Source organism: Lepus europaeus, chromosome 7 (genome assembly GCF_033115175.1).
Source record: "Lepus europaeus isolate LE1 chromosome 7, mLepTim1.pri, whole genome shotgun sequence".
NCBI classification, from domain to species: domain Eukaryota; kingdom Metazoa; phylum Chordata; class Mammalia; order Lagomorpha; family Leporidae; genus Lepus; species Lepus europaeus.
The window spans coordinates 500,604-523,878 of NC_084833.1; the positions used below are offsets into that span (position 1 = coordinate 500,604).

The 23,275-nt window shown below is 60.6% G+C and overlaps 1 protein-coding gene across 2 annotated transcripts in view; it reads left to right on the top strand.

Annotated features, from left to right (window-relative positions):
- The window catches only part of AP2A2 (adaptor related protein complex 2 subunit alpha 2), an 80,508-nt gene that overhangs the window by 35,584 nt on the left and 21,649 nt on the right, over positions 1-23,275 (top strand). The window contains exons 3-8 of one of the 2 annotated variants that reach the window (XM_062195632.1): positions 3,703-3,845; positions 5,169-5,362; positions 9,472-9,601; positions 14,511-14,612; positions 20,898-21,006; positions 22,693-22,843. In XM_062195632.1, the coding sequence (XP_062051616.1) occupies positions 3,703-3,845; positions 5,169-5,362; positions 9,472-9,601; positions 14,511-14,612; positions 20,898-21,006; positions 22,693-22,843 (829 nt within the window). The remainder of the gene's footprint in view (positions 1-3,702; positions 3,846-5,168; positions 5,363-9,471; positions 9,602-14,510; positions 14,613-20,897; positions 21,007-22,692; positions 22,844-23,275) is intronic. The other variant, XM_062195633.1, reaches the window with a different exon arrangement.

Here is a 23,275-nt window from a genome sequence, read left to right on the forward strand (position 1 = left end):
CCCTCTCAATCCCCCTTCCCACAGCGGCTGAGCTGGGGGAGTGTGGGGCTGCGCCCCCTCCGGATCCAGACCAGTGCTCGGGCGTCGACCACGGCCGCCTGGGGTGCATGGCCGTTGTGAGGATGTGAGCTTCCATGTTTTTAAAGATTTATGGGTTTGTTTTAGAAGTCAGGAACAGAGCGAGAGGGGAGAGGGAGAGCTCTTCTGTCCTCTGGGTCACTCCCCAGAGAGCTGCAATGGCCAGCGCCGGGCCAGGCTGAAGCCAGGAGCCAGGAGCTCCATGCTAGGTCCCCAACCTGGTCGTCTTCCACTGCCTTTCCCAGGCCATCAGCAGGGAGCTGGACAGGAAGTGGAGCTGCAGGACTCGGACCAGCACCCATGTGAGGTGCTGGCACCGTGGGCAGAGGCTTAACCTCTCCCGCCAGCCCCTACTTGTCGTTTTGTATCAGACCCCTTTGCCGTAACAGAAGGTCCTGAAGATTTGGGGCCAGCGTGGTGGCCGCCTGTGAGGCCGGCAGCTCATGTCAGAGAGCCGCTTCAAGTCCCAGCTGCCTGCTAATACACCCTGAAAGTCTGCGGGGCTGGCGCGCCCTCCTTTCCTGACTTCCTGAATAAGTTGATAATAATAAGGTGCTGAGGACTTGTCGCTGTCTCAGCGTGGATCCGGGTCCCGCGGTGTGTGTGCTGAGCGTGGGTGTGGGAGCGGAAGTTCTGAGGACACACGGCAGTGGGATTGCTGGGTCGTGCAGTGCTTTTGTGTTAACGTGTGAGGCCCGGCTGTGCTGGTGCCCGTGGCTGTGCCCTTTGCGTCCCCACCAGCAGGCACGTGGGCTCCAGTTTCTCACATCCTCACCTGTGCTCGTTACTGTTATTCCTTATTTTAGGGGGAGGTGGGCGACAGAGATGCAGAGACGGGGAGCGTGCACGTGCCCCTCCCCCGTCTGTGGCTCACTGCCCACATCTAAGTTGGCGAGGGCTTCGTGAGGGCCTGGGCTGAAGCTGGGAGTCAGGGACTCAGCAGCTCCCACATGGGCAGCAGGAGCCCTCACCCTGCTCCCAGGCCTGTAGGAGCCGGAGCTGGGCATGGTGCCGGAGCTGGACGTGGAGCCCAGTACCCGGTGCTCCAGTGTGAGACGTGGGCGCTGCGGGTGCCAGGCCAGAGGCCCCTTGGTAGGTCTCGTGGTCGTCCAGAGGTGTGAGGTGGTGCTGGTGGGGTCTGCTCTGCGCCCTCCTGCGGGTGGGCAGTTGAGCTCTGCGCCATTGGCTGCTCGTCCATCTCCCATCAGAGTCGGTTCTGCTGCCCTCATTTGCTTGCTTGTATTTTTTAAATTTTGAAATTATATTTTTAAGGATTTATTTATTTATTAAAGACAGAGCTACAGAGAGAGAGGAAGAGTGAGAGCTCTTCCATCTGCTAGTTCAATCCCAGATGGCCACAATGGCCCGGGTTGGGTCAGGCTGAAGCCAGGAGCCAGGAGCCAGGAGCTTCTTCTGGGTCTCCCATGTGGGTGCAGGGGCCCGAGGACTTGGGCCGTGTTCCGCTGCCTTCCCAGGTGCTTTGGCAGGAGCTGGATCGGAAGCAGAGCAGCTGGGACTTGAACTGGTACCTGTATGGGATGCCAGTGTCACAGGCTGTGGCTGCTTAACCCACTGTGCCACAGTGTTGGCTCCGTACAAACCTTTTAAATTTTGATTCAGTCTCGTTTATTATTTTCCTACCTTTGTTTTTGTTGTCTCCAAGAAACTGCTGACGGCAGTCTGTGTGGGTTTACTGAGCTCCGCCCCAGCCGTGGTGTTGGGTCAGTTTGGTTTCTGCAGATTCTAGCTGGAGCGGACGTTGAGTGGACTGTAGCCTCTGGAAGACAGTTTGTGCTCGTGAGGGGCGGCGAGCTCGGCCTTGCACAGCAGCCTGTGTCGGCCTTGACCGTGCTGAAGGGTAAGGTCCAGGCGGAGGCCGCTGGAGAAGTGGCGGAGGCCTTGGGCAGGCCCTGCGGCCGAGCTGGGCCTTTCTCCCCGGAGGCTCGGTGGGTGCCGACCCCGCCCGCCCTGACCTCACAGGAGCCAGGAACGGTGTCAGCATCACCGTGCCCGTACTTCAGCTCACCTGTGTGACACGGGGTCGGCTCAGCACTGACGACAGTGGTTCCCGGAGCAGTTCCCGTGGGAGGGGTGCAGGGTAGGGAGAGGCTGTGGGAGGTCCAGGCTGAGGGAGAAGCCCTGTGTGGTGCATGCTGGGAGGGGCTCTATGCAGAGCCCCCCGGGGAGGGTTCCTGCTGTGCCGCACACCCTGCCGTCAGTGGCAGCATTGGCTCTGGGGCACGGCAAGCAGAAGAGCGGGTCCGTGGAGCAGGTGTGTGCGGGGTCTTCTGGGTCCCAGGGTTGTTGCTGCTGAAAGCAGGAGGGCTCTCGGGGGTCCTCAGGGCGCGGGGCCCTCTGGCCGGCTGATGAGTCATGGGTACCCAGAAGCACCTGTCCTGCAGGCATGGGTGCCCAGCCCTCCGCAGGCCTGGGGCTGGCATCGTCTCCCGTCTGTGTCTGCTGTGGCCGGAGGCTCCTGCGGGGACAGCAGCGTCACTGTGAGATCTAGCCAGCTCAGACCACTGCCCTGGGTGTGATGCCCGCGTTTTGGGGTGACACGGGCCCCTGGTGTTTGGGACAGCAGTGCCGAGCATCCTCTGTGGAATGGGACGTATGAGTCTGCCTCGGGGGTCTCGGGCCTGCTGTGGTCGGGGGGAGGCAGATGCCCCTCCTTTCCCATGACTTGTCCTGAATTGTTGACATGGAAGATAGTCTAGGGTAGGTTGTCTGCTGTAATTAATAAATGTATTTAAAAGATGTGGCAGGGCCAGCACTGTGGCGAAGTGGGTGAAGCTGCCACCTGCAGTGCCAGCATCCCACGTGGACACCGGTTCAAGTCCCGGCTGCTCCAGGTCTGATCTAGCTCCCTGCTATGGCCTAGGAAAGCAGTGGAAGACGGTCCAGGTGCTTGGGCCCCTGCACCCACGTGAGAGACCCAGAAAAAGCTCCTGGCTCTGATCGGCCTCTCCCTCTGACTCTGACTTTCGAAGTAAATACAAAAACTTAAAAAATAAAAAATAAAAAAAGATGTTGTTTGTGGCAGGCGTGTGGTGCGGTGGGCTCAGCCTCCCATATCCGAGTGTCTTTTTGAGTCTCGGCTGCTCCACTTCCAATCCAGCTCTCTGCTAATGTTCCTGGGAAAGCAGCAGAGGATGGCCCACGTGCTTGGGTCTCTGCCCCCCATGTGGGAGACCTGGATGGAGTCTTGGGCTCCTGGCGTTGACCTGGCCCAGCCCCAGCTGTTACGGCAATTTGGGGAGTGAACCAGCAGCTGGAAGATCTCTTTGTTTTCCCCCCTCTATGCCTTCAAAAAAATACACGAACGAGTAAATCTTTAAAAAAGAAAAGATGTTGGTTCACGGCCGGATTTGCAAATTCCTTGGCTGCAGGCGGGATTGCGGAAGGCGTGAGGGAGGCCGGGCTGGCTCCGCGGACTGCCTTGGCCCAGGGTTGTCTGGGAGGCAGAACTCTCCGTGCCAAGTGTTGTGGTTTCTGGTTTTAAGAAGGAAGCGCCAGGTTTGTGCTCGGTGCAGCACTGGTTTGGAAGTCGTGTGGCGGTCAGCTCCCTGTCTGCAGCTGTGTGACGGGGCCCTGTGCCTGCTCCGATCTGTTCCGCTTCTGCAGGTGACAAGGCTCTCGACGGCTACAGTAAGAAAAAGTACGTCTGCAAGTTGCTCTTCATCTTTCTCCTTGGTCACGACATTGACTTTGGACACATGGAGGCCGTGAACCTGCTCAGTTCAAACAGATACACGGAGAAGCAGATCGTGAGTGTCTCGCGGGGGCCGCTGGGGCGGCCACTTACTGTGCAGCCTCCTCTCTGATGAATGTGGACTGGGGCGGCGTGGAGCCACCTCTCGTGGGTGCCTCGTGTGTCCACCCTTCCGTGGTCACAGGCAGTTTGTTTCTGAAACATGTGCCAGGTTAGGTTGCCCCCCGGCTCCAGCCCTCACCCCAGCCAGCTTATGTTTCCGGAGCTTTCTCAGGGCTGGCAGTCTTGGCCGGCCGTGTTCTCTTGTAGTCCTGTTACTTCCGTGTCTTCCACGTGATGAAGTCACGTTTTCGTATTTGTGAAGAACTTGAACTCACAGAGGTTACAGCACACTCAGGTGCCTCAGGGTGTACAGTACAGTCGGTCCCTGCGTCCATGGGTGTGGGGCTGGAGACCCTGGGAAAAGCAGTCGCACCTGTGGCAAGCACCGCAGAGTCCCTTTGCCGTCACCGCCCGGCAGCGCGGCGTGCAGGTCTGTGTAGCGCTTGCACTGTGCTGGCTGGGAGGGCGTGTGTGGGCTGTGCAGGTGCCCGGCCATGCTACAGAGGGCTGGCGCCCCTCAGATGGAGCCCTGGAGCGAGTCCCTGTGGTACTCGGGACTGGTGGCGTTGCTGTCTGTCCCGCAGTGCACCGAGAGGCCTGCCCTGGAGACCCTTAGACAGTAACTGAAGGCTGATGGGGTCGCGCCCTTGTGCAGTGGGGACAGCGGCATTGATGTAGAATTGCAGTGTGAGGGGGGACCCGAGGGAGGAGGGTGGGCCTGTTGGACTGTGGCCAGGCGATGGGTGGGAAGCGCGGAGTGGACACAGCAGATGTATCTGACAGGCTGCTCATGGAGGAGACCACGTGGCAGAGCAGTCAGTGAGCCGGGCTCCGTTCTAGGCTGCTGCATGCGAGGGGGTGGCAGTGACCGTGCAGGTGGGGTGACTCTGGGGACACAGGTTCAGAGGGCAGACAGCAGTAGGCAGGGTTTCTGGGAATCCCAGTTTGTCACTGGGTGATGTGGGTTTGGGCTGAGCAGTGGTGGGGGTCTGGTCTCTAAGGACATCAAAGCCAGCTTGTCCCAGAGCAGTGCTGTCCTGTCGCGGACCTGGGACTCCTCCTCCTCTTTCTCCTCCTGCCTCCCCCCCATCCTCCTCCTCCTCCTCCTCCTCCTCCTCCTCCTCCTCCTCCTCCTCCTCCTCCTCCTCCTCCCCCCTCAGTGTGGCGATGCTCCCAGCTGCGTGGAGCGCACAGCTGTGTGGAGCTCCCAGCTGCATGGAGCGCACAGCTCGCTCTGGTGGTCACGAGCTTTCTGTCCTCATGTCTGGGAACACAGGGCTACCTCTTCATCTCCGTGCTGGTCAACTCCAACAGCGAGCTCATCCGCCTGATCAACAACGCCATCAAGAACGACCTGGCCAGCAGGAACCCCACCTTCATGGGCCTGGCCCTGCACTGCATCGCCAACGTGGGCAGCCGAGAGATGGCCGAGGCCTTTGCCGGGGAGATCCCCAAGATCCTCGTGGCCGGGTACGTGTGGGTGACTGGCTGGCGGCGTGCTCTCGTGTTCTGTGGGCCAGTGTGTGACTGCATGGTTTATAAATATTTGAATCTCCCATCTCCGGTGAGGCTGGAGCAAGAAGTACAAGTTTAGGGAAGTCCATTCGGGCTCTCCTGCCCAACACCACTTGCGATTTGGAGATGGATGAAAGAGGAAGCCTGTTCCCAACAGCCGGGCTCGCTGTCGGTGCCCAGGAAGAAGTTCCAGGTGCCCTCAGTTCAGCTCAGTTCTGTACTGCCCTTCCCGGGTGCTGCTTGTAGGAGGTGGGCGCCAGAGAGCCCCCCGCCTCTGACCCAGAGCGAAGCCCAGGCCCGCTCACCAGGAACATGAACAGCCCGGGCCGCCCTGTGGGTCCCAGGTGCCTGTGCACAGCGACACCCTGGACTCAGAAGAGGGGAGCAGGATGGCTGTGGGCCGGCGGCAGGGTCGTCAGACTGGGAAGGTGGGCAGACACAGCCCTCAGGTGGCGAGATGGGCTGGAGTGAAGGTGGCGGAAGGTTTTGGACAAACAGGTCTGGTCCAAGGATCTCAGCTCGCTCAAGTTGCCCCCAAGAGGGCCTTGGGCAGGGTCTGGGCCTCTGTGGATCCCCTGAGGTGCTGCTGGCACCGTGGGCGCCACAGCCCCTGCCAGTCACCCAGGAGGGGCGGGGCCTGGAAGTGAAGCTGCAGGTGGGGTGGGGGCGTTTCATCTGAGAGGGGGGTGGAGGAGCCAGGTTGACAGCGAGCAGTCCACACGCGGAGCCCAGACGGAGGTGGGCAGTCAGCAGTAGGCTGGCAGGGCTGGGGCAACCGTGGGCAGCTGGTGGCCTCTGCTGTGCATCTGAGACACAAGGGTGCTCTGAATAAGACCGCCAAGGTGGAGGGAATATGACGGTTGGACTGATGTGGAGGCATGGGCGGGGGTAGAAACGGGGAAATTGCATGAGGAGACTGTGCTGTGTGCACACTCCTGGGGAGGAGGGGACGTGTGAGGAGACTGTGTGTGTGCACACCAGGGGAGGAGGGGACGTGTGAGGAGACTGTGTGTGCACACTCCTGGGTGGAGGGGACGTGTGAGGAGACTGTGTGTGCACACTCCTGGGTGGAGGGGACGTGTGAGGAGACTGTGTGTGCATACTCCTGGATGGAGGGGACGTGTGAGGAGACTGTGTGTGCACACTCCTGGGAGGAGGGGACGTGTGAGGAGACTGTGTGTGCACACTCCTGGGAGGAGGGGACGTGTGAGGAGACTGTGTGTGCACACTCCAGGGGAGGAGGGGACGTGTGAGGAGACTGTGCGTGTGTGCACACTCCTGGGAGGAGGGGACGTGTGAGGAGACTGTGTGTGTGTGCACACTCCTGGGGTGGAGGGACGTGCGAGGAGACTGTGTGTGTGCACACTCCTGGGTGGAGGGGACGTGTGAGGATACTGTGTGTGCACACTCCTGGGAGGAGGGGACGTGTGAGGAGACTGTGTGTGCACACTCTGGGGTGGAGGGACGTGTGAGGAGACTGTGTGTGTGCACACTCCAGGGGAGGAGGGGACGTGTGAGGAGACTGTGTGTGCACACTCCTGGGAGGAGGGGACATGTGAGGAGACTGTGTGTGCACACTCCTGGGGAGGAGGGGACGTGTGAGAGACTGTGTGTGCACACTCCAGGGGAGGAGGGGACGTGTGAGGAGACTGTGTGTGCACACTCCTGGGTGGAGGGGACGTGTGAGGATACTGTGTGTGCACACTCCTGGGAGGAGGGGACGTGTGAGGAGACTGTGTGTGTGTGCACACTCCTGGGTGGAGGGGACGTGTGAGGATACTGTGTGTGCACACTCCTGGAGGAGGGGACATGTGAGGAGACTGTGTGTGCACACTCCTGGGAGGAGGGGACGTGTGAGGACACTGTGTGTGTGTGCACACTCCTGGGTGGAGGGGACGTGTGAGGATACTGTGTGTGCACACTCCTGGGAGGAGGGGACATGTGAGGAGACTGTGTGTGCACACTCCTGGGAGGAGGGGACGTGTGAGGAGACTGTGTGTGCACACTCCTGGTGGAGGGGATGTGTGAGGATACTGTGTGTGTGCACACTCCAGGGGAGGAGGGGACGTGTGAGGAGACTGTGTGTGCACACTCCTGGGAGGAGGGGACGTGTGAGGAGACTGTGTGTGTGTGTCACACTCCTGGTGGAGGGGACGTGTGAGGAGACTGTGTGTGTGCACACTCCTGGGTGGAGGGGACGTGTGAGGAGACTGTGTGTGCACACTCCTGGGGTGGAGGGGATGTGTGAGGAGACTGTGTGTGCACACTCCAGGGGAGGAGGGGACGTGGTGAGGAGACTGTGTGTGCACACTCCTGGGAGGAGGGGACGTGTGAGGAGACTGTGTGTGCACACTCCTGGGTGGAGGGGACGTGTGAGGAGACTGTGTGTGCACACTCCTGGGAGGAGGGGACGTGTGAGGAGACTGTGTGTGCACACTCCTGGGTGGAGGGGACGTGTGAGGAGACTGTGTGTGCACACTCCTGGGTGAGGGGACGTGTGAGGAGACTGTGTGTGCACACTCCTGGGAGGAGGGACGTGTGAGGAGACTGTGTGTGCACACTCCTGGGTGGAGGGGACGTGTGAGGAGACTGTGTGTGCACACTCCTGGGTGGAGGGGACGTGTGAGGAGACTGTGTGTGCACACTCCAGGGGAGGAGGGGATGTGTGAGGAGACTGTGTGTGCACACTCCTGGGAGGAGGGGACGTGTGAGGAGACTGTGTGTGCACACTCCTGGGAGGAGGGGACGTGTGAGGAGACTATGTGTGTGCACACTCCTGGGTGGAGGGGACGTGTGAGGAGACTGTGTGTGCACACTCCTGGGGTGGAGGGGACGTGTGAGGAGACTGTGTGTGCGCACTCCTGGGAGGAGGGGACGTGTGAGGAGACTGTGTGTGTGTGCACACTCCTGGGTGGAGGGGACGTGTGAGGAGACTGTGTGTGTGCACACTCCTGGGAGGAGGGGACGTGTGAGGAGACTGTGTGTGTGCACACTCCTGGGTGGAGGGGACGTGTGAGGAGACTGTGTGTGTGCACACTCCTGGGTGGAGGGGACGTGTGAGGATACTGTGTGTGCACACTCCTGGGAGGAGGGGACGTGTGAGGAGACTGTGTGTGCACACTCCTGGGGATGAGGGGATGTGTGAGGAGACTGTGTGTGCACACTCCAGGGTGGAGGGGACGTGTGAGGAGACTATGTGTGCACACTCCAGGGGAGGAGGGGACGTGTGAGGAGACTGTGTGTGCACACTCCTGGGAGGAGGGGACGTGTGAGGAGACTGTGTGTGTGCACACTCCAGGGGAGGAGGGGACGTGTGAGGAGACTGTGTGTGTGTGCACACTCCTGGGAGGAGGGGACGTGTGAGGAGACTGTGTGTGTGCACACTCCTGGGTGGAGGGGACGTGTGAGGATACTGTGTGTGCACACTCCTGGGAGGAGGGGACGTGTGAGGAGACTGTGTGTGTGCACACTCCTGGGTGGAGGGGACGTGTGAGGAGACTGTGTGTGCACACTCCTGGGGTGGAGGGGATGTGTGAGGAGACTGTGTGTGCACACTCCTGGGTGGAGGGGACGTGTGAGGAGACTGTGTGTGTGTGCACACTCCAGGGTGGAGGGGACGTGTGAGGAGACTATGTGTGCACACTCCAGGGTGGAGGGGACGTGTGAGGAGACTGTGTGTGCACACTCCTGGGGATGAGGGGATTGTGAGGAGACTGTGTGTGCACACTCCTGGGGGTGGCAGTGGCTCTGACTCCTGTGTCACGGGGGTGCCTGGTGTTGTCCCCCCTCGATGCTCCTCTGTTGGATCTTGGCCTGGGAGAGCCCCCTGGCCAGGCCCGCCGTCAGCAGCTGGAAGGGCGTGGGCGTGGGCCACCGTAGGGTGCGGACGTTGGTGGTAAAGCCTTTGCCTGCAGATTCCCAGGCTGCTGTGAGCCCCGCGCCTCTGCTTTGGGGTCAGGCCTGCGGTGACCTCGCTCTGGGTTTGTCCCCACCTCCTGCCTGTGAGGCCCCGCTTGCTCCCTGGTGACGGCTGTTGCTGAGTGGCCGCGATGTCTGTCTTTCAGGGACACAATGGACAGCGTGAAGCAGAGCGCCGCCCTGTGTCTGCTGCGCCTGTACCGGACCTCCCCCGATCTCGTTCCCATGGGCGACTGGACGTCCCGCGTGGTCCACCTCCTCAATGACCAGCATCTGGTAAATCTAGGCTCAGTTCCATCCTCACCCCCAGGGAGCCGTTGTAAGCTAGCACTGTGCGAGCAGCCGGGGTACACCGGGCCGTGGGGTGCACCGTGCACTGGGCCAAGGGGTGCTGGGGCCCATAGGGTGCACTGGGCCATGGGGTGCTGGGCCATAGGGTGCACAGTGCAATGGGCCGTGGGGTGCTGGGCCACAGGGTGCACCGTGCACTGGGCCGTGGGGTGCTGGGCCACAGGGTGCATTGAGCTGTGGGGTGCTGGGCCACAGGGTGCACTGGGCCGTGGGGTGCTGGGCCACAGGGTGCACTGGGCCGAGGGGTGCTGGCCACAGGGTGCACTGGGCCAAGGGGTGCTGGCCACAGGGTGCACCGTGCACTGGGCCATGGGGTGCTGGGCCACAGGGTGCAGTGGGCCGTGGGGTGCTGGGCCACAGGGTGCAGTGGGCCGTGGGGTGCTGGGCCACAGGGTGCACTGGGCCGAGGGGTGCTGGCCACAGGGTGCACTGGGCCAAGGGGTGCTGGCCACAGGGTGCACCGTGCACTGGGCCATGGGGTGCTGGGCCACAGGGTGCAGTGGGCCGTGGGGTGCTGGGCCACAGGGTGCAGTGGGCCGTGGGGTGCTGGGCCACAGGGTGCACCGTGCACTGGGCCGTGGGGTGCTGGGCCACAGGGTGCACCGTGCACTGGACCATGGGGTGCTGGGCCACAGAGTGCAGTGGGCTGTGGGGTGCTGGGGCCCACAGGGTGCACAGTGCAGTGGGCTGTGGGGTGCTGGGCCACAGGGTGCACTGGGCCGAGGGGTGCTGGGCCACAGGGTGCACCATGCACTGGGCCGTGGGGTGCTGGGCCACAGGGTGCACTGAGCCGTGGAGTGCTGGGCCACAGGGTGCACTGGGCCGTGGGGTGCTGGCCACAGGGTGCACCGTGCACTGGGCCGTGGGTGCTGGGCCACAGGGTGCACTGAGCCGTGGGGTGCTGGGCCATAGGGTGCACCGTGCACTGGTCCGTGGGGTGCTGGGCCACAGGGTGCACTGGGTCGTGGGGTGCTGGGCCACAGGGTGCACTAGGCCGAGGGGTGCTGGACACAGGGTGCACCGTGCACTGGACCATGGGGTGCTGGGCCACAGGGTGCAGTGGGCCGTGGGGTGCTGGGGCCCACAGGGTGCACAGTGCAGTGGGCTGTGGGGTGCTGGGGCCCACAGGGTGCACAGTGCAGTGGGCCATGGGGTGCTGGGGCCCACAGGGTGCACAGTGCAAGTGGGCCATGGAGTGCTGGGCCACAGTGTGCAATGGGCCGTGGGGTGCTGGTGCCCACAGAGGGTGCACAGTGCAGTGGGCCTTGGGGTGCTGGTGCCCACACGGGGTGCACAGTGCAGTTGGCCGTGGGGTGCTGGGGGCCCACACAGGTGCACAGTGAGCTGGCTGTTGGGTGCTGGGGGCCCACATGGGCCCTGTCAGGACTGCGGCCTGTGCAGCACAGCCTGAGACTCTGCACCTGTGCCGGGGGCAAGGCCTCTCCAGGCGGAAGGAACAGGGGTTGCCCCGGCTGTCCTTTACCTGAGCCTTGTGGGGAGCGGAGACCAAGGCCGGCGTGTGGCAGGCAGTGCCCCCTCGGCCCTCTGCTTTAGGGCTGTGGTGGCGTGTCCTGTGTGCAGCTCGGAGCCCCCACATGCGGTCTTGCTGCACATGTGGTCACTCTGCACAACCAGCCACGGCAGACAGACTTTCAGTGAGTGATGGGCTGCAGGTGACACGTGCTGTGGGAGGGACCCTGTGAGGCCGTGAACCTGGGTGGCCGGTCGCTGGGTGTGTCAGGGTGGCCTGTCCTGCCCGGGGTCTGTGGGACAAGCGAGAGGAGAGAAGCAGGTAGCCATGTGTCACTGCTGAGTGGGTGGGCGGCGTGTGCTGGCCAGTCCCCTGCTCTCCCAAGAGAGTCCCACCTCAGAAATTAAGTGTGAGTGGGCTTCAAACATTCGTGGAAAATGGAGTTAAAAGTTAAGTTACAAGTATTTTGTGCAAAACGTTGTGAACTCCGTGTGCAGGTCTTTTGTAGTTTTGCATTTCCGTGAACTGTTTGAAGACCCCTGGTCTGCATAGAATTCACAATGTTTTTGCACCAAAGCAAACTTATGTTTTAATACCATTTTCCACAAACTTTTTTTCTTCATATTCTTTTTGTTTTTAAAGATTTATTTATTTGAAAGAGTTACAGAGAAAGAGGTAGAGAAACAGAGAGAGGTCTTCCATCCGCTGGTTCACTTCCCAAGTGGCTGCAGTGGCTGGGGTTGGGCCAACCAAAGCCGGGAGCCAGGAACTTCTTCCTGGCCTCCCAGGCGGGTGCAGGGGCCCAAGCACTTGGGCCATCCTCCACTGCTTTCCCAGGCCACAGCAGGGAGCTGGAATGGAAGTGGAGCAGTCGGGACTGCAGCTGCACCACAGCGCCGGCCCCCACTTTGTGACATGTGCTTGAGAAGAGCATTACCCATGATGCTTGGCATTTGCTGTGGTGCGGCGGCCACCTGGGCCGTCCCATGTCATGACCCCTGCTTATTAGATCTGAAATGGGCTGGGCCAGGACAGGGGGCCGAGGAGAGGAGGAGAGCACCACCTCACAGAGGGGCCCCGATGGGGTGAGGACGAGCAGCGTGGGGTCTCCAGGGTCAGGCCCCACCCACGGGGTGAGATGTTGCCAGGGGCCGTCGGCTGCGTGCCTGAGTGTCTGCCAGCAGTGAGACCCTGGGCTGGGCAGGCTGTCGGGCCTGTCAGGCAGCACCGCGAGAGCCCCAGGGGCTTTGTGGAGCGGGCAGGGAGGTGTGGGCAGCACCTGGTGCGTCAAGGTCAGTCATTTGGGTGTCTGTGGAGCAGGGGGCTGCGCCGGCCAAGAGGGAGGCTGTGTGTTGTCCTGGGCCCTGAGAGTTGCGTCCCGGTGACAGAGCAGGACAGAGCAGGTAGAGGGCGCTGCTGGAGTCTGGGAGAGCCCCGGGGCAGGCTGGGGCTGCAGGCCACTGAGGGGCTGCCCTGGTTGGCTGCAGCCAGCTGTGGCCGGGGGGTGAGGACCCTTTGCTGTGAGAAGCTGGCTGCTGAGTGCAGGCACCAGGCCTCCCTGGTTAGGACTCTCGGTTAGGACCCAGCTTGGGCAACTCTGCTGTGAGGGAACCGCGTGCCACAGGTGTCCTCACTTCGTAGACGTTCTCTGAGGACAGGGAGAGACTTGTTAGCACTCAGCTTGCCTGTGAGAACGTGCAGCGAGGCCATTCCCATGGTGCCCCGGGAGCTGAGGAGCCTGTGCCAGGGTCCCCGGGGCTCCCTCTGGGCGCTGCTCAGCTCAGGAGTGGCTGCGCTGGGCACCGGGGTACAGAGCTGATAAGTACCGTTCTGCCTGTCTCCTCTGTGTGTCTGAGGTCCATATTAACCAGGAATGACGGAGGCCCTGGGCTCCCAGCCCCCGCCCTTGGAGCTCTGTGGGGAAGGGTCTTGCGTGCTGGGACCACTTCGCAGCAAGGCCAGGGAGAGCGGATGTTTCCAGCTGCTGTATTTTACAGACCCCCTTCCGGATGTAAGGATCAGAGGACTCCACAGACGCTGTTTGCATAGGGCGGTCGGAATCTGGCCGTGGAGGGGCTGCTGTCCTGGACTTCACCTGTAGGGGCCGCCACCTGCACAGCGGCAGGGACTGGGCAGGGCGACATCTCCCGGCTTGCTCTTTTTTTTTTTTTTTTAAGATTTTTTTTATTTATTTGAGAAGTAGAGTTACAGAGAGAGAGAGAGAGAGAGGGAGAGAGAGGTCTTCCATCTGCTGGTTCACTCCCCAAATGACTGCAACAGCCGGAGCTGCACCAATCTGAAGCCAGGAGCCTCTTCCAGGTCTCCCACGTGGGTGCAGGGCCCAAGCACCTGGGCCATCTTACACTGCTTTCCCAGGCCACAGCAGAGAGCTAGATCGGAAGTGGAGCAGCTGGGACTCGAACCGGTGCCTATATGGAATGCTGGCACTGCAGGTGGAGGATTAACCCACTGAGTCGTGGCGCCGACCCTGTTGCTCTGTTTTTAAAATCTTGTAATTATTATTATTTTTTTTTTGACAGGAAGAGTGGACAGTGAGAGAGAGAGACAGAGAGAAAGGTCTTCCTTTATCCATTGGTTCACCCTCCAGTGGCTGCCATGGCCGGCGCGCTGCAGCCGGCGCACCGTGCTGATCCAAAGCCAGGAGCCAGGTGCTTCTCCTGGTCTTCCATGGGGTGCAGGGCCCAAGCACTTGGGCCATCCTCCACTGCACTCCTGGGCCACAGCAGAGAGCTGGCCTGGAAGAGGAGCAACCGGGACAGAATCCGGCGCCTTGACCGGGACTAGAACCCGGTGTGCCGGTGCCACAGGCAGAGGATTAGCCTAGTGAGCTGCAGCGCCGGCCATAATTATTTGTTTATTTGAAAGGCAGAGAGATAGAAATCTTCCACCACTGGTTCATTTGCCAAATGTTCACAACCGCCAGTGCTAGGCCGGGCTGAAGCCAGGAGCCTGCAGTGCAATCTGGGCCTCCTACGTGGGGGGGCAGGCGTCACCGACCCATCACCCGCCTGCCTCCTGGCGTCTGCGTTAGCAGGACACCGGAGTTGGGGCTGGAGCCAGAACTGCAGCCAGGCTCTGACACGGGGTGCAGGCGTCCACAGCAGCACCTGGACAGCTGCACCAAGTGCACCCTGTGTCTCCCAGTTTTCAGAGAGGCTGGAGAAAGGAAGCCTGTGTGCAGCATGCTGAGCGCCGCTGCAGTGGGCCTGTCGGGGCCGCTCGCGGGCTGAGGCGGCCCGGGGACGGCTGGGCTGTTGGTCTTCGTGTAGAACAGGCTTCAAATGTGTGGCGGCGTCAAGAAGTTGGCTGGGCTGACAGCGTCTGTCGTTTGTTTCCCCTCAGGGCGTGGTCACGGCTGCCACGAGCCTGATAACCACCCTGGCGCAGAAGAACCCGGAGGAGTTCAAGGCCTCCGTGTCGCTGGCCGTCTCCAGGCTGAGCCGGGTGAGTGGGCACGGGACGGGTGCGGTGGGCTTTTCTCCTAGCTGTTTTCTGCTTAATTAACATGAGACTGTAGAAGGTAGGGTCCTTGGCCTGCTTCGTGAATCCTGATGTTTAGCTTTGTGCTAAGCTGCCCGTGTCCCCTTTACGGTGTCTGCATTCCTGACTCCAGCGTGCTGCCGGCAGCGATGCTGCGATGGTTGGGCTCCTGCCTCCCATCTGCAAGCCTCAGTTGAGTTCCTGGTCCCTGGCTTTGCCCTGGCCCAGTCCTGGCCTGGCCACTGGGAGTGTTTGGGAGGGAACTAGAGATGGGAGCTCACTGTCCCTCCCCCCCCCCCCGTCACTCTCACCCTCACTTCTTTTTCTTTTTAAAGATTTATTTTTTTATTTGAAAGTCAGAGTTACACAGAGAGAGTAGGAGAGGCAGAGAGAGAGAGAGAGAGAGAGGTCTTCCATTCGCTGATTCACTCCCGAGATGGCTGCAGTGGCCGGAGCTGTGCCAATCCGAAGCCAGGAGCCAGGAGTTTCTGCTGGGTCTCCCACACAGGAGCAGGGGCCCAAGCTCTTGGGCCATCCTCCACTGCTTTCCCAGGCCACAGCAGAGAGCTGGATAGGAAGTGGAGCAGCTGGCACTTGAATTGGTGCCCATATGGGATGCCGGCACTGCAGGCGGTGGCCTTACCCACTGCACCACAGTGCCGGCCCCTATGGTTCAGTCTTAGCTGTGTTACCTTGTCTGTGACCTGGTGTTTTGTGCTCTTAGTGTGGCTGTCTGGCAGGCGGCTGCAGTTGTGAGTGGGCTTGGTGGCCTTCTGCAGTGGCAATGCTTCCGTGTTCTGTTTGTACATCTCTGGAGGCCCCACCTTAGACCCTCGGCCCGCCTGGGCCGGCTCAGGGTGCGGGGCCAGACTGCCTCGTCCCCTGGGCGCTGCTCCCTCTGCGCAGGTGCAGGCTGTCTCCCTGCTGAGTGCTGTCAGACGAGGAGCAGGCCCTCAGCCTGTTTCCCGCCCCAGCCATCTACTGGAGTTCCATAGGGACTGTCTTTCATCTAAATCAGTCTCTTTCCATTTGTAAACATGCTGTTAGAGAAAAGAGGAGACAGCGAGCGAGCGAGCGAGAATCTTCTACCTGCTGGTCCACTCCCTGAATGGCTGCGATGGCTGGGGCTGGGCCAGGCTGAAGCCATGGGTCTGGAACCCTGTCTGCGTCTCCCATGTGGCTTTCAGGGGTCCAGGCACTTGGGCATCTTCTCTGCTTCCCAAGACACACGAGCAGGGAGCTGGATTGGGAGTGGAGCAGGTGGGACTTGAGCCTGGTGGTCACATGGGACACCGGTGCTGCAGGTGACAGCTCAGGCCTTTTTCTTTCAATTGTTTATTTTTTTTAAAGATTTATTTTTATTTGAAAGTCAGAGTTACATAGAGATAGAGGGAGATTCAGAGAGAGAGAGAGAGAGAGAGAGAGGGAGAGGTCTTCCATCCGCTGGTTCACTCCCCAATAGGCTGCAATGGCCAGAGCTGCGTCAATCCGAAGCCAGGAGCCAGGAGCTTCTTTTGGGTCTCCCACATGGGTGCAGGGGCCCAAGGACTTGGGCCATCCTCCACTGCTTTCCCAGGCCATAGCAGAGAACTGGATCAGAAGTGGAGCAGCCGGGACTCAAGCCAGTGCCCATATGGGATGCTGGCACTGCAGGCGGCGGCTTTACCCACTGTGCCACAGCTCCAGCCCCTTGATTGTGTTTAATTTCACTAAGTAGCACCTATATATATATATATATTTTTTATTTGAAAAGAGAGATTGGGGGTGGGAGATGTCTCATCCGCTGGTTCACTCCCCAGATGGCTGCATCAGCCAGCGCTTGGCCAGGCTGAAACCAGGATCCAGAGCTCCCTCTTGGTTTCCCTCACGGGTGGCAGGGCCCAAGCACTTTGACCGTATTGTCCTGCGTCCCAGCTGCAGTAGCAGGGAGCTGTATCCGAACAGAGCAGCTGGATCTTGACCAGGGTTCCGCTCTGGGATGCAGGCATTGTAAGAGGTGGCTTCCCTGTGCTGCAACCCCAGGTCCTCACTGTGGCTTTGACTTGTGTTTTCCTAATGGCTAGTGCTGTGTGCATTGGTGCCGTGTGCATTGGTGCCGTGTGCACTGGTAAAGTATGCATTGGTGCCATGTGCATCGGTGCCGTGTGCACTGGTAAAGTATGCATTGGTGCCGTGTGCATCGGTGCTGTGTGCACTGGTGCCGTATACATTGGTGCTGTGTGCATTGGTGCCGTGTGCACTGGTGCCGTATACATTGGTGCTGTGTGCATCGGTGCCGTGTGCACTGGTGCCGTATACATTGGTGCTGTGTGCATCGGTGCCGTGTGCACTGGTGCCGTATACATTGGTGCCGTGTGCATTGGTAAAGTGTGCATTGGTTTATTGATGTACGCGTAGCTTTATCCACTGCGCAACAGCGTTGGCCCTCCCTTGTGTTTTAAGTCTCACTTCCAGATCTCTGATTCACTACAGTCCTTCTTCTGGGGCGGGCCTCGTGACTCAGTGGTTAACCTGCTGCCCGCAGTGCCGGCAGCCAGCGTGAGTCCTGGCTGCTCTGCTGCGGACCCAGCTTCTTGTGAATGTGCACCCTGGGTGGCGGCAGATGCTGGCTCAAGTGCGTGGGCCCTGGGTAGAGTTTGGGCTCCTGGCTTCTGCCTGAGCCAGCCCCAGCTGTTGTGGGCATTTGGGGAGTAAACCAGCACTTGGGAAAACCTTTCTGTGTCTCTGTGTCTGTGTCTGTCTGTCTGTCTGTCTCTCTGCCACTCTTTTTAAAGAAATTTTTATCAAAGATTTATTTATGTATTAGAAAGACAGAGTCTAGGCTGGTGCCGCGGCTCAATAGGCTAATCCTCCGCCTAGTGGCGCCGGCACATCAGGTTCTAGTCCCGGTTGGGGCACTGGATTCTGTCCCGGTTGCTCCTCTTCCAGGCCAGCTCTCTGCTGTGGCCAGGGAGTGCAGTGGAGGATGGCCCAAGTACTTGGGCCCTGCACCCCGTGGGAGACCAGGATAAGCACCTGGCTCCTGCCATCGGATCAGTGCGGTGCGCCGGCCGCAGCGCGCCGGCCACGGCGGCCATTGGAAGGTGAACCAACGGCAAAAGGAAGACCTTTCTCTCTGTCTCTCTCTTTTATGTATTCCTTCCTGGTGGACACACACTGTGTGTGCATATGCAGTACACGGCGTGGTCGTGGTGCTGTGCACGCTGTGTGGCTTCTTAGCGTGGCCGGCACGTCCACCGCCTCACACACAGACTCTGAGAGCATCAGAAACCCTCTCATCACTGCAGTCCAGTGGACTTCACTGTCACCCCTGGTCACTCACTGTGACATGGACGTCACTGTCACCTCTGGTCACTGTTCAGTGGACGTCACTGTCACCTGTGGTCACTCATGGTGAAGTGGATGTCACTGTCCCCTCTGGCCACTCCCTGTGACATGGACGTCACTGTCACCTGTGGTCACTCACGGTGATGTGGACACCACCGTCACCTCTGGCCACTCACTGTGACATTGGACATCACCCTCACCTCTGGCCACTCACTGTGACGTGGACGTCACTGTCACCTCTGGCCGTCACTGGCTGTGGCAGGCAGCAGTGTGTGTCCCCTCCTGACTGTGACCTGGGCTCCTTGGCCAAGCGCTCCCCACTGTCCGCCCTGCCCCCTGGAATCCCCCGCTCTGCCCTGTGAGGCCTCTGTCCCTGTGCCTGTGTCCCCTCACCTCAGGCAGCGCCTGCAGGTGGCTGTGTTGTTGCACCCTGGCTTCGTTGTGGCTGGACGGGAGTCCGCTGTGTGGGAGCCACTGTCTTTGTTATTCGTCTACTCACGGCCGCTCTGGCTGCTGTGGACAGTACTGCGGGAAGCCTGGACGTGCAGGTGTCTCGCGTGGGGCTGCAGCCGTGCGTGGTGCTGGACCCAGCCCAAGCTCATTTTGTGCGTGGAGTCTGGTGAGAGCCCAGCTTCCTTCTGCCTGTGGAAGTCCAGTTTCCCAGGCCCGCCTGGCGGAGCCCGCTCGTCAGGGGACACCGGCTGCTCCTGGCTGGAGCTGGCAGCGCTCCGACGCTGTCCTGTTGGTCGGTGGTCGCATGTGGGGCTCCTCGGGTTGACTCCCTGGTCCACTGCAGCGCCTGAAGCCAGCCCCGTCTTCCTTTGCCGGCGCGGTTCTGTCTCCCGCCTCGCTGCTGGCTGCAGAATGTGCTGCCGCTGGTTTTGTCTGTCACTCGGGAAGTTCCCTTCTAGGTCGAGGTCTGGTTGGCTGCACATTTTCTCATGAACAGTAAAACCATTTAAACTTGGAATTGTCTTTGTGGGAAAATTTCTAATTATGGACTCGATTTATCAATTACTTTCTGTGTTTTTCATCATGTTTTTTTTTTTTTTTTTGACAGGCAGAGTGGATAGTGAGAGAGAGAGAGAGAGTGAAAGGTCTTCCTTTTTGCCGTTGGTTCACCCTCCAATGGCCGCTGTGGCCGGCGCATCTCGCTGATCCGAAGCCAGGAGCCAGGTGCTTCTCCTGGTCTCCCATGTGGGTGCAGGGCCCAAGGACTTGGGCCATCCTCCACTGCCTTCCGGGGCCATAGCAGAGAGTTGGCCTGGAAGAGGGGCAACCGGGATAGAATCCGGCGCCCCGACTGGGACTAGAACCTGGTGTGCCGGCGCCGCAAGGCAGAGGATTAGCCTGTTAAGCCACGGCGCCGGCCTTTTTTTTTTTTGACAGGCAGAGTTAGTGAGAGAGAGAGACAGAAAGGTCTTCCTTCCATTGGTTCACCCCCCAAATGGCCGCTACGGCCGGTGTGCTGTGCCGATCTGAAGCCGGGAGCCAGGTGCTTCCTCCTGGTCTCCTATGCAGGTGCAGGGCCTAAGCACTTGGGCCATCCTCCACTGCCCTCTCGGGCCACAGCAGAGAGCTGGACTGGAAGAGGAGCGACCGGGACAGAATCCGGTGCCCCGACCAGGACTAGAACCTGGTGTGCCGGCCCTCATCATGTTCTTTTTAAAGATTGTTTCTTAGCACCAGTGCTGTGGTATAGTGGGTAAAGCCGCTGCCTACAGTGCTGGCATCCCATATGGGTGCTGGTTCGAGTCCTGACTGCTCCACATCTGATCCAGCTCCCTGCCAATGTGCCTGGGAAAGCTGCAGGCGATGGCCCAAGTCCTTGGGCCCCTGCACTCACGTGGGAGACCTGGAAGAAGCTCCTGGCTCCTGGCTTTGGATCGGCTCAGCTCTGGCCATTGTGGCCATTTGGGGAGTGAACCAGCAGATGGAAGATCTCTGTTTCTCCCTTTGTAGCTCTATCTCTCAAATAAATAAATATTTGTAAAAATGATTTATTTATTTGAAAGGCAGAGTTACATAGATGGAGAGAGAGGGTAGGGAGAGAGATCTTCCATCCGCTGGTCCACTCCCCAAATGGCCTCTGGGGCCAGGGCTGGTTCAGGCTGAAGCCAGGAGCTCCATCCAGGTCTCCCCTGTGAATGGCAGGGGCCCAAGCACTTGGACCATTGTCTGCTGCTTTTCCAGGCACATTGGCAGGGAGCTGGATTGGAAGTGGAGCAGCCGGGACTTGAACCAGTGCCCATATGGGATGCAGGCATTGCAGGCTGTAGCTTGACCTGCACCATGGCGCCGGCCTCACCGTTGTCTTCCTCTGCCCCGCACAGTCCTTGCTGGAGTTGTCCTCACTGCAGGGGGCGTCTCCTGAGTGGGTTTCCCATGGCTGGAGGGGCTGGAGGGGCCATGCATCGCTCTGTGGCGGAGGCACCGAAGCGGAGATGGGCAAGAGACTGGTTTGTGTTGGGAAAGCTCCGTTGTACCAGAGTCATTTACCAGCTTACTGAGGCAGCCGTGTCAGCACCCACTGGGCCAGAGAGGGAGCTGGGGACCGGGGCTGTGCTCTCTGGCCGCAGTGGTGTGTCTGGGGGCTGAGGGACACGGGGCGGCCAGAATGCTGGATTCTGCAGGCGCCCTCCTCACCCCCGAGGGCCAGGAGCTTCCATGTTTCCTGCGTTTTCAGCACACGAGGGAAGTCTGCAGTTCCGAGTTCAGGCACCGCAGCGTCTTGTGCCTGGGATGGTTGCTACTCAGCTGTTGGTGCTGACCGGTCCCGGCCAGCTTGTGTACCAGAGCGTGGTGGCAGCCCCCGCCTCGCTGGGGACCCGGGGTGGCCCTGCAGCTTCGTCTCTGGAAAATGGAAGCCAGCTCTGCAGGGCCGCGGGCGAGGCCGCCGGCTCAGCCGCCCTTGTCTTCCAGATCGTGACGTCGGCGTCCGCCGACCTGCAGGACTACACCTACTACTTCGTCCCGGCGCCCTGGCTGTCGGTCAAGCTGCTGCGGCTGCTGCAGTGCTACCCGCCCCCAGGTGAGGGGCCTCGGGCTGCAGACTCCGTCTGTGTCGGCGGTGCTGTGTTCAGTTTGCTTAGGATTTGGGTTTCGTCCGGTGTCAGGTCCGTGCAGGTTTTCGGAAATAATCTTTTACGGTAAAACCTGAAGCCAGGAGGTCCTTCATCCCAGCATTGGAACCTCTGTGACCTGTGACCTTGCTGTACACGGCCGCACACGGCCTCTGTGACCTCTGACCCCACCGTACACAGGCAGGGGTTTCTGTGTTCGCGCTTCATCCTAGGATGTCCCTTGAGGGCTCAGCTGGGCCAGCAGCAGCAGGATTCCCGGCTGACGAATATGTGCCGCCTCCTCTGCCGTCTGGCCTCTGCCCCTCTGACTTGGTTCCCTTTTGTGTCCGGCGTCTGTCCAGGCCGCGGGACTTTCTGTACTGAATAAACGCCTTCTTGCCCTGAAGGAGAAGCGCTGATGGAGAGGCCCCTCAACCTCCTGGCACCCCCCCCCGGTCCCCCGCCTCCAGGTCCCCTGGCTCCTAGCCCCCCGCCTCCCAGTCCCCCACCTCCTGGCCCCCCGGCTCCCAGTCCCCCCTGCCCCCGGGTCCTCCGCCTCCCGGCCCCCCGCCTCGCCCTGGGCCGCAGCCCCTGGGCGCGTCCTGTGCGGCCCCTGATCCCCAGCCCCCTGACTGCTGTGGTGCCGATTCCGGCCTATTGCTGGGCAGCCCTGTGCGTGGGGTCAGGTGTGGAGCCCCTCAGCGCCGGCCGAGCTGGGCGCGGAAGTGGAGTCCGCGGACTGTGCCTCTGCCCTGCACTCCTGCTTTCCTTCCCCCCGCCCCCTCTTTTCTGGTCCTTTTCCTTTCTCTGTTTGAGCAGTTTTTCCTTTGTGTCCCAGTGTGCAAGCTGCCCAGGTCTTTGGTAGCTAGTGTGGGGTGACGTCCCCTTTCCCGCAAGCATTTCTGTCTTGCCCAGGTCTCTCAGGTCTCATTTCTCTTGGTTTTATGGACAGAGAGTTCTGTCGTCCACACTGACCGAATGGTCACTAAGGGCTTCAATTGCAGTGTCCACGCTCATCTGCCCCTAGTGCCCACACTCGCCCGCCCCCAGTGTCCACGCTTTCTGCCCCCAGCATCCATGCTCGTCCGCCCCCAGTGTCCACGCTTGCCCGCCCTCAGTGTCCATGCTTGTCTATCCCAGTATCCATGCTTATCTACCTCCAGTGTCCAGGCTCGTCCACTCCCGTGTCCACGCTCGCCCGCTCCCAGTGTCCATGCTTGTCTATCCCAGTGTCCATGCTTGTCTATCCCAGTGTCCATGCTTATCCACCCCCAGTGTCCAGGCTCGTCCACCCCCCGTGTCCACGCTCGCCCGCTCCCAGTGTCCATGCTTGTCTATCCCAGTGTCCACGCTCGCCCGCTCCCAGTGTCCATGCTTGTCTATCCCAGTGTCCATGCTTATCCACCTCCAGTGTCCATGCTTATCCACCCCCAGTGTCCAAGCTCGTCCACCCCCGTGTCCACACTCGCCCGCTCCTAGTGTCCACGCTTGTCCGCCCAGTGTAAGTGCCCACCCCGTGTGCAGTGTGAGTGGTTTCTTCCGAAAGCTCACAAAGTACGCAGCGTGTGGGGAGAGCCCTCAGCCCCGAGCTGTGTGGCCAGCTGGCAGGGCAGGCAGGGACTGAGCGCCCGCCAGCAACTCTCTGTCCCGCCCAGAAGACCCTGCAGTGCGTGGCCGCCTGACCGAGGGCCTGGAGAGCATCCTGAACAAAGCCCAGGAGCCGCCCAAGTCCAAGAAGGTGCAACACTCGAATGCCAAGAACGCCGTGCTGTTCGAGGCCATCAGCCTCATCATCCACCATGACAGGTGGGGCTGTGCACCTGCCCTCCCCCAGCCCCTTGCCCGCCCTGGGAGACACTGCCCCCCCCCCCGGTCTCTGTCTCTCTGTACCTCCCCCCCCCCCCCCCGGCTTCTGTGCCCCCTCTGGTCTCAGAACTCCCCCTCTAGTCAGAACTTCCCCTCCAGTTGCCTTGCGGGGCCTTGTCCTGCTGCCCCAGCTTGTGCCCTGCAGGGGCTGGGCCCACCGTCGGCTGGAGGTCGCAGGCAGTGTGCAGCCAGCCGTGTCTCACAGCAGAGAGGCGTCCTGGACTCACTGGGGCTGCCTCCTGCCCTTCCGCTGGTTCCCAAGCGTGGCCTGCGTGCAGGCTGTGGGAGGCAGCGCCTTCAGAGCCAGCCGACAGGTGACTGAACTCAGGGTTACTGTCGGCACGCTTGGGAGCTGCAGAAATTTCATATCCA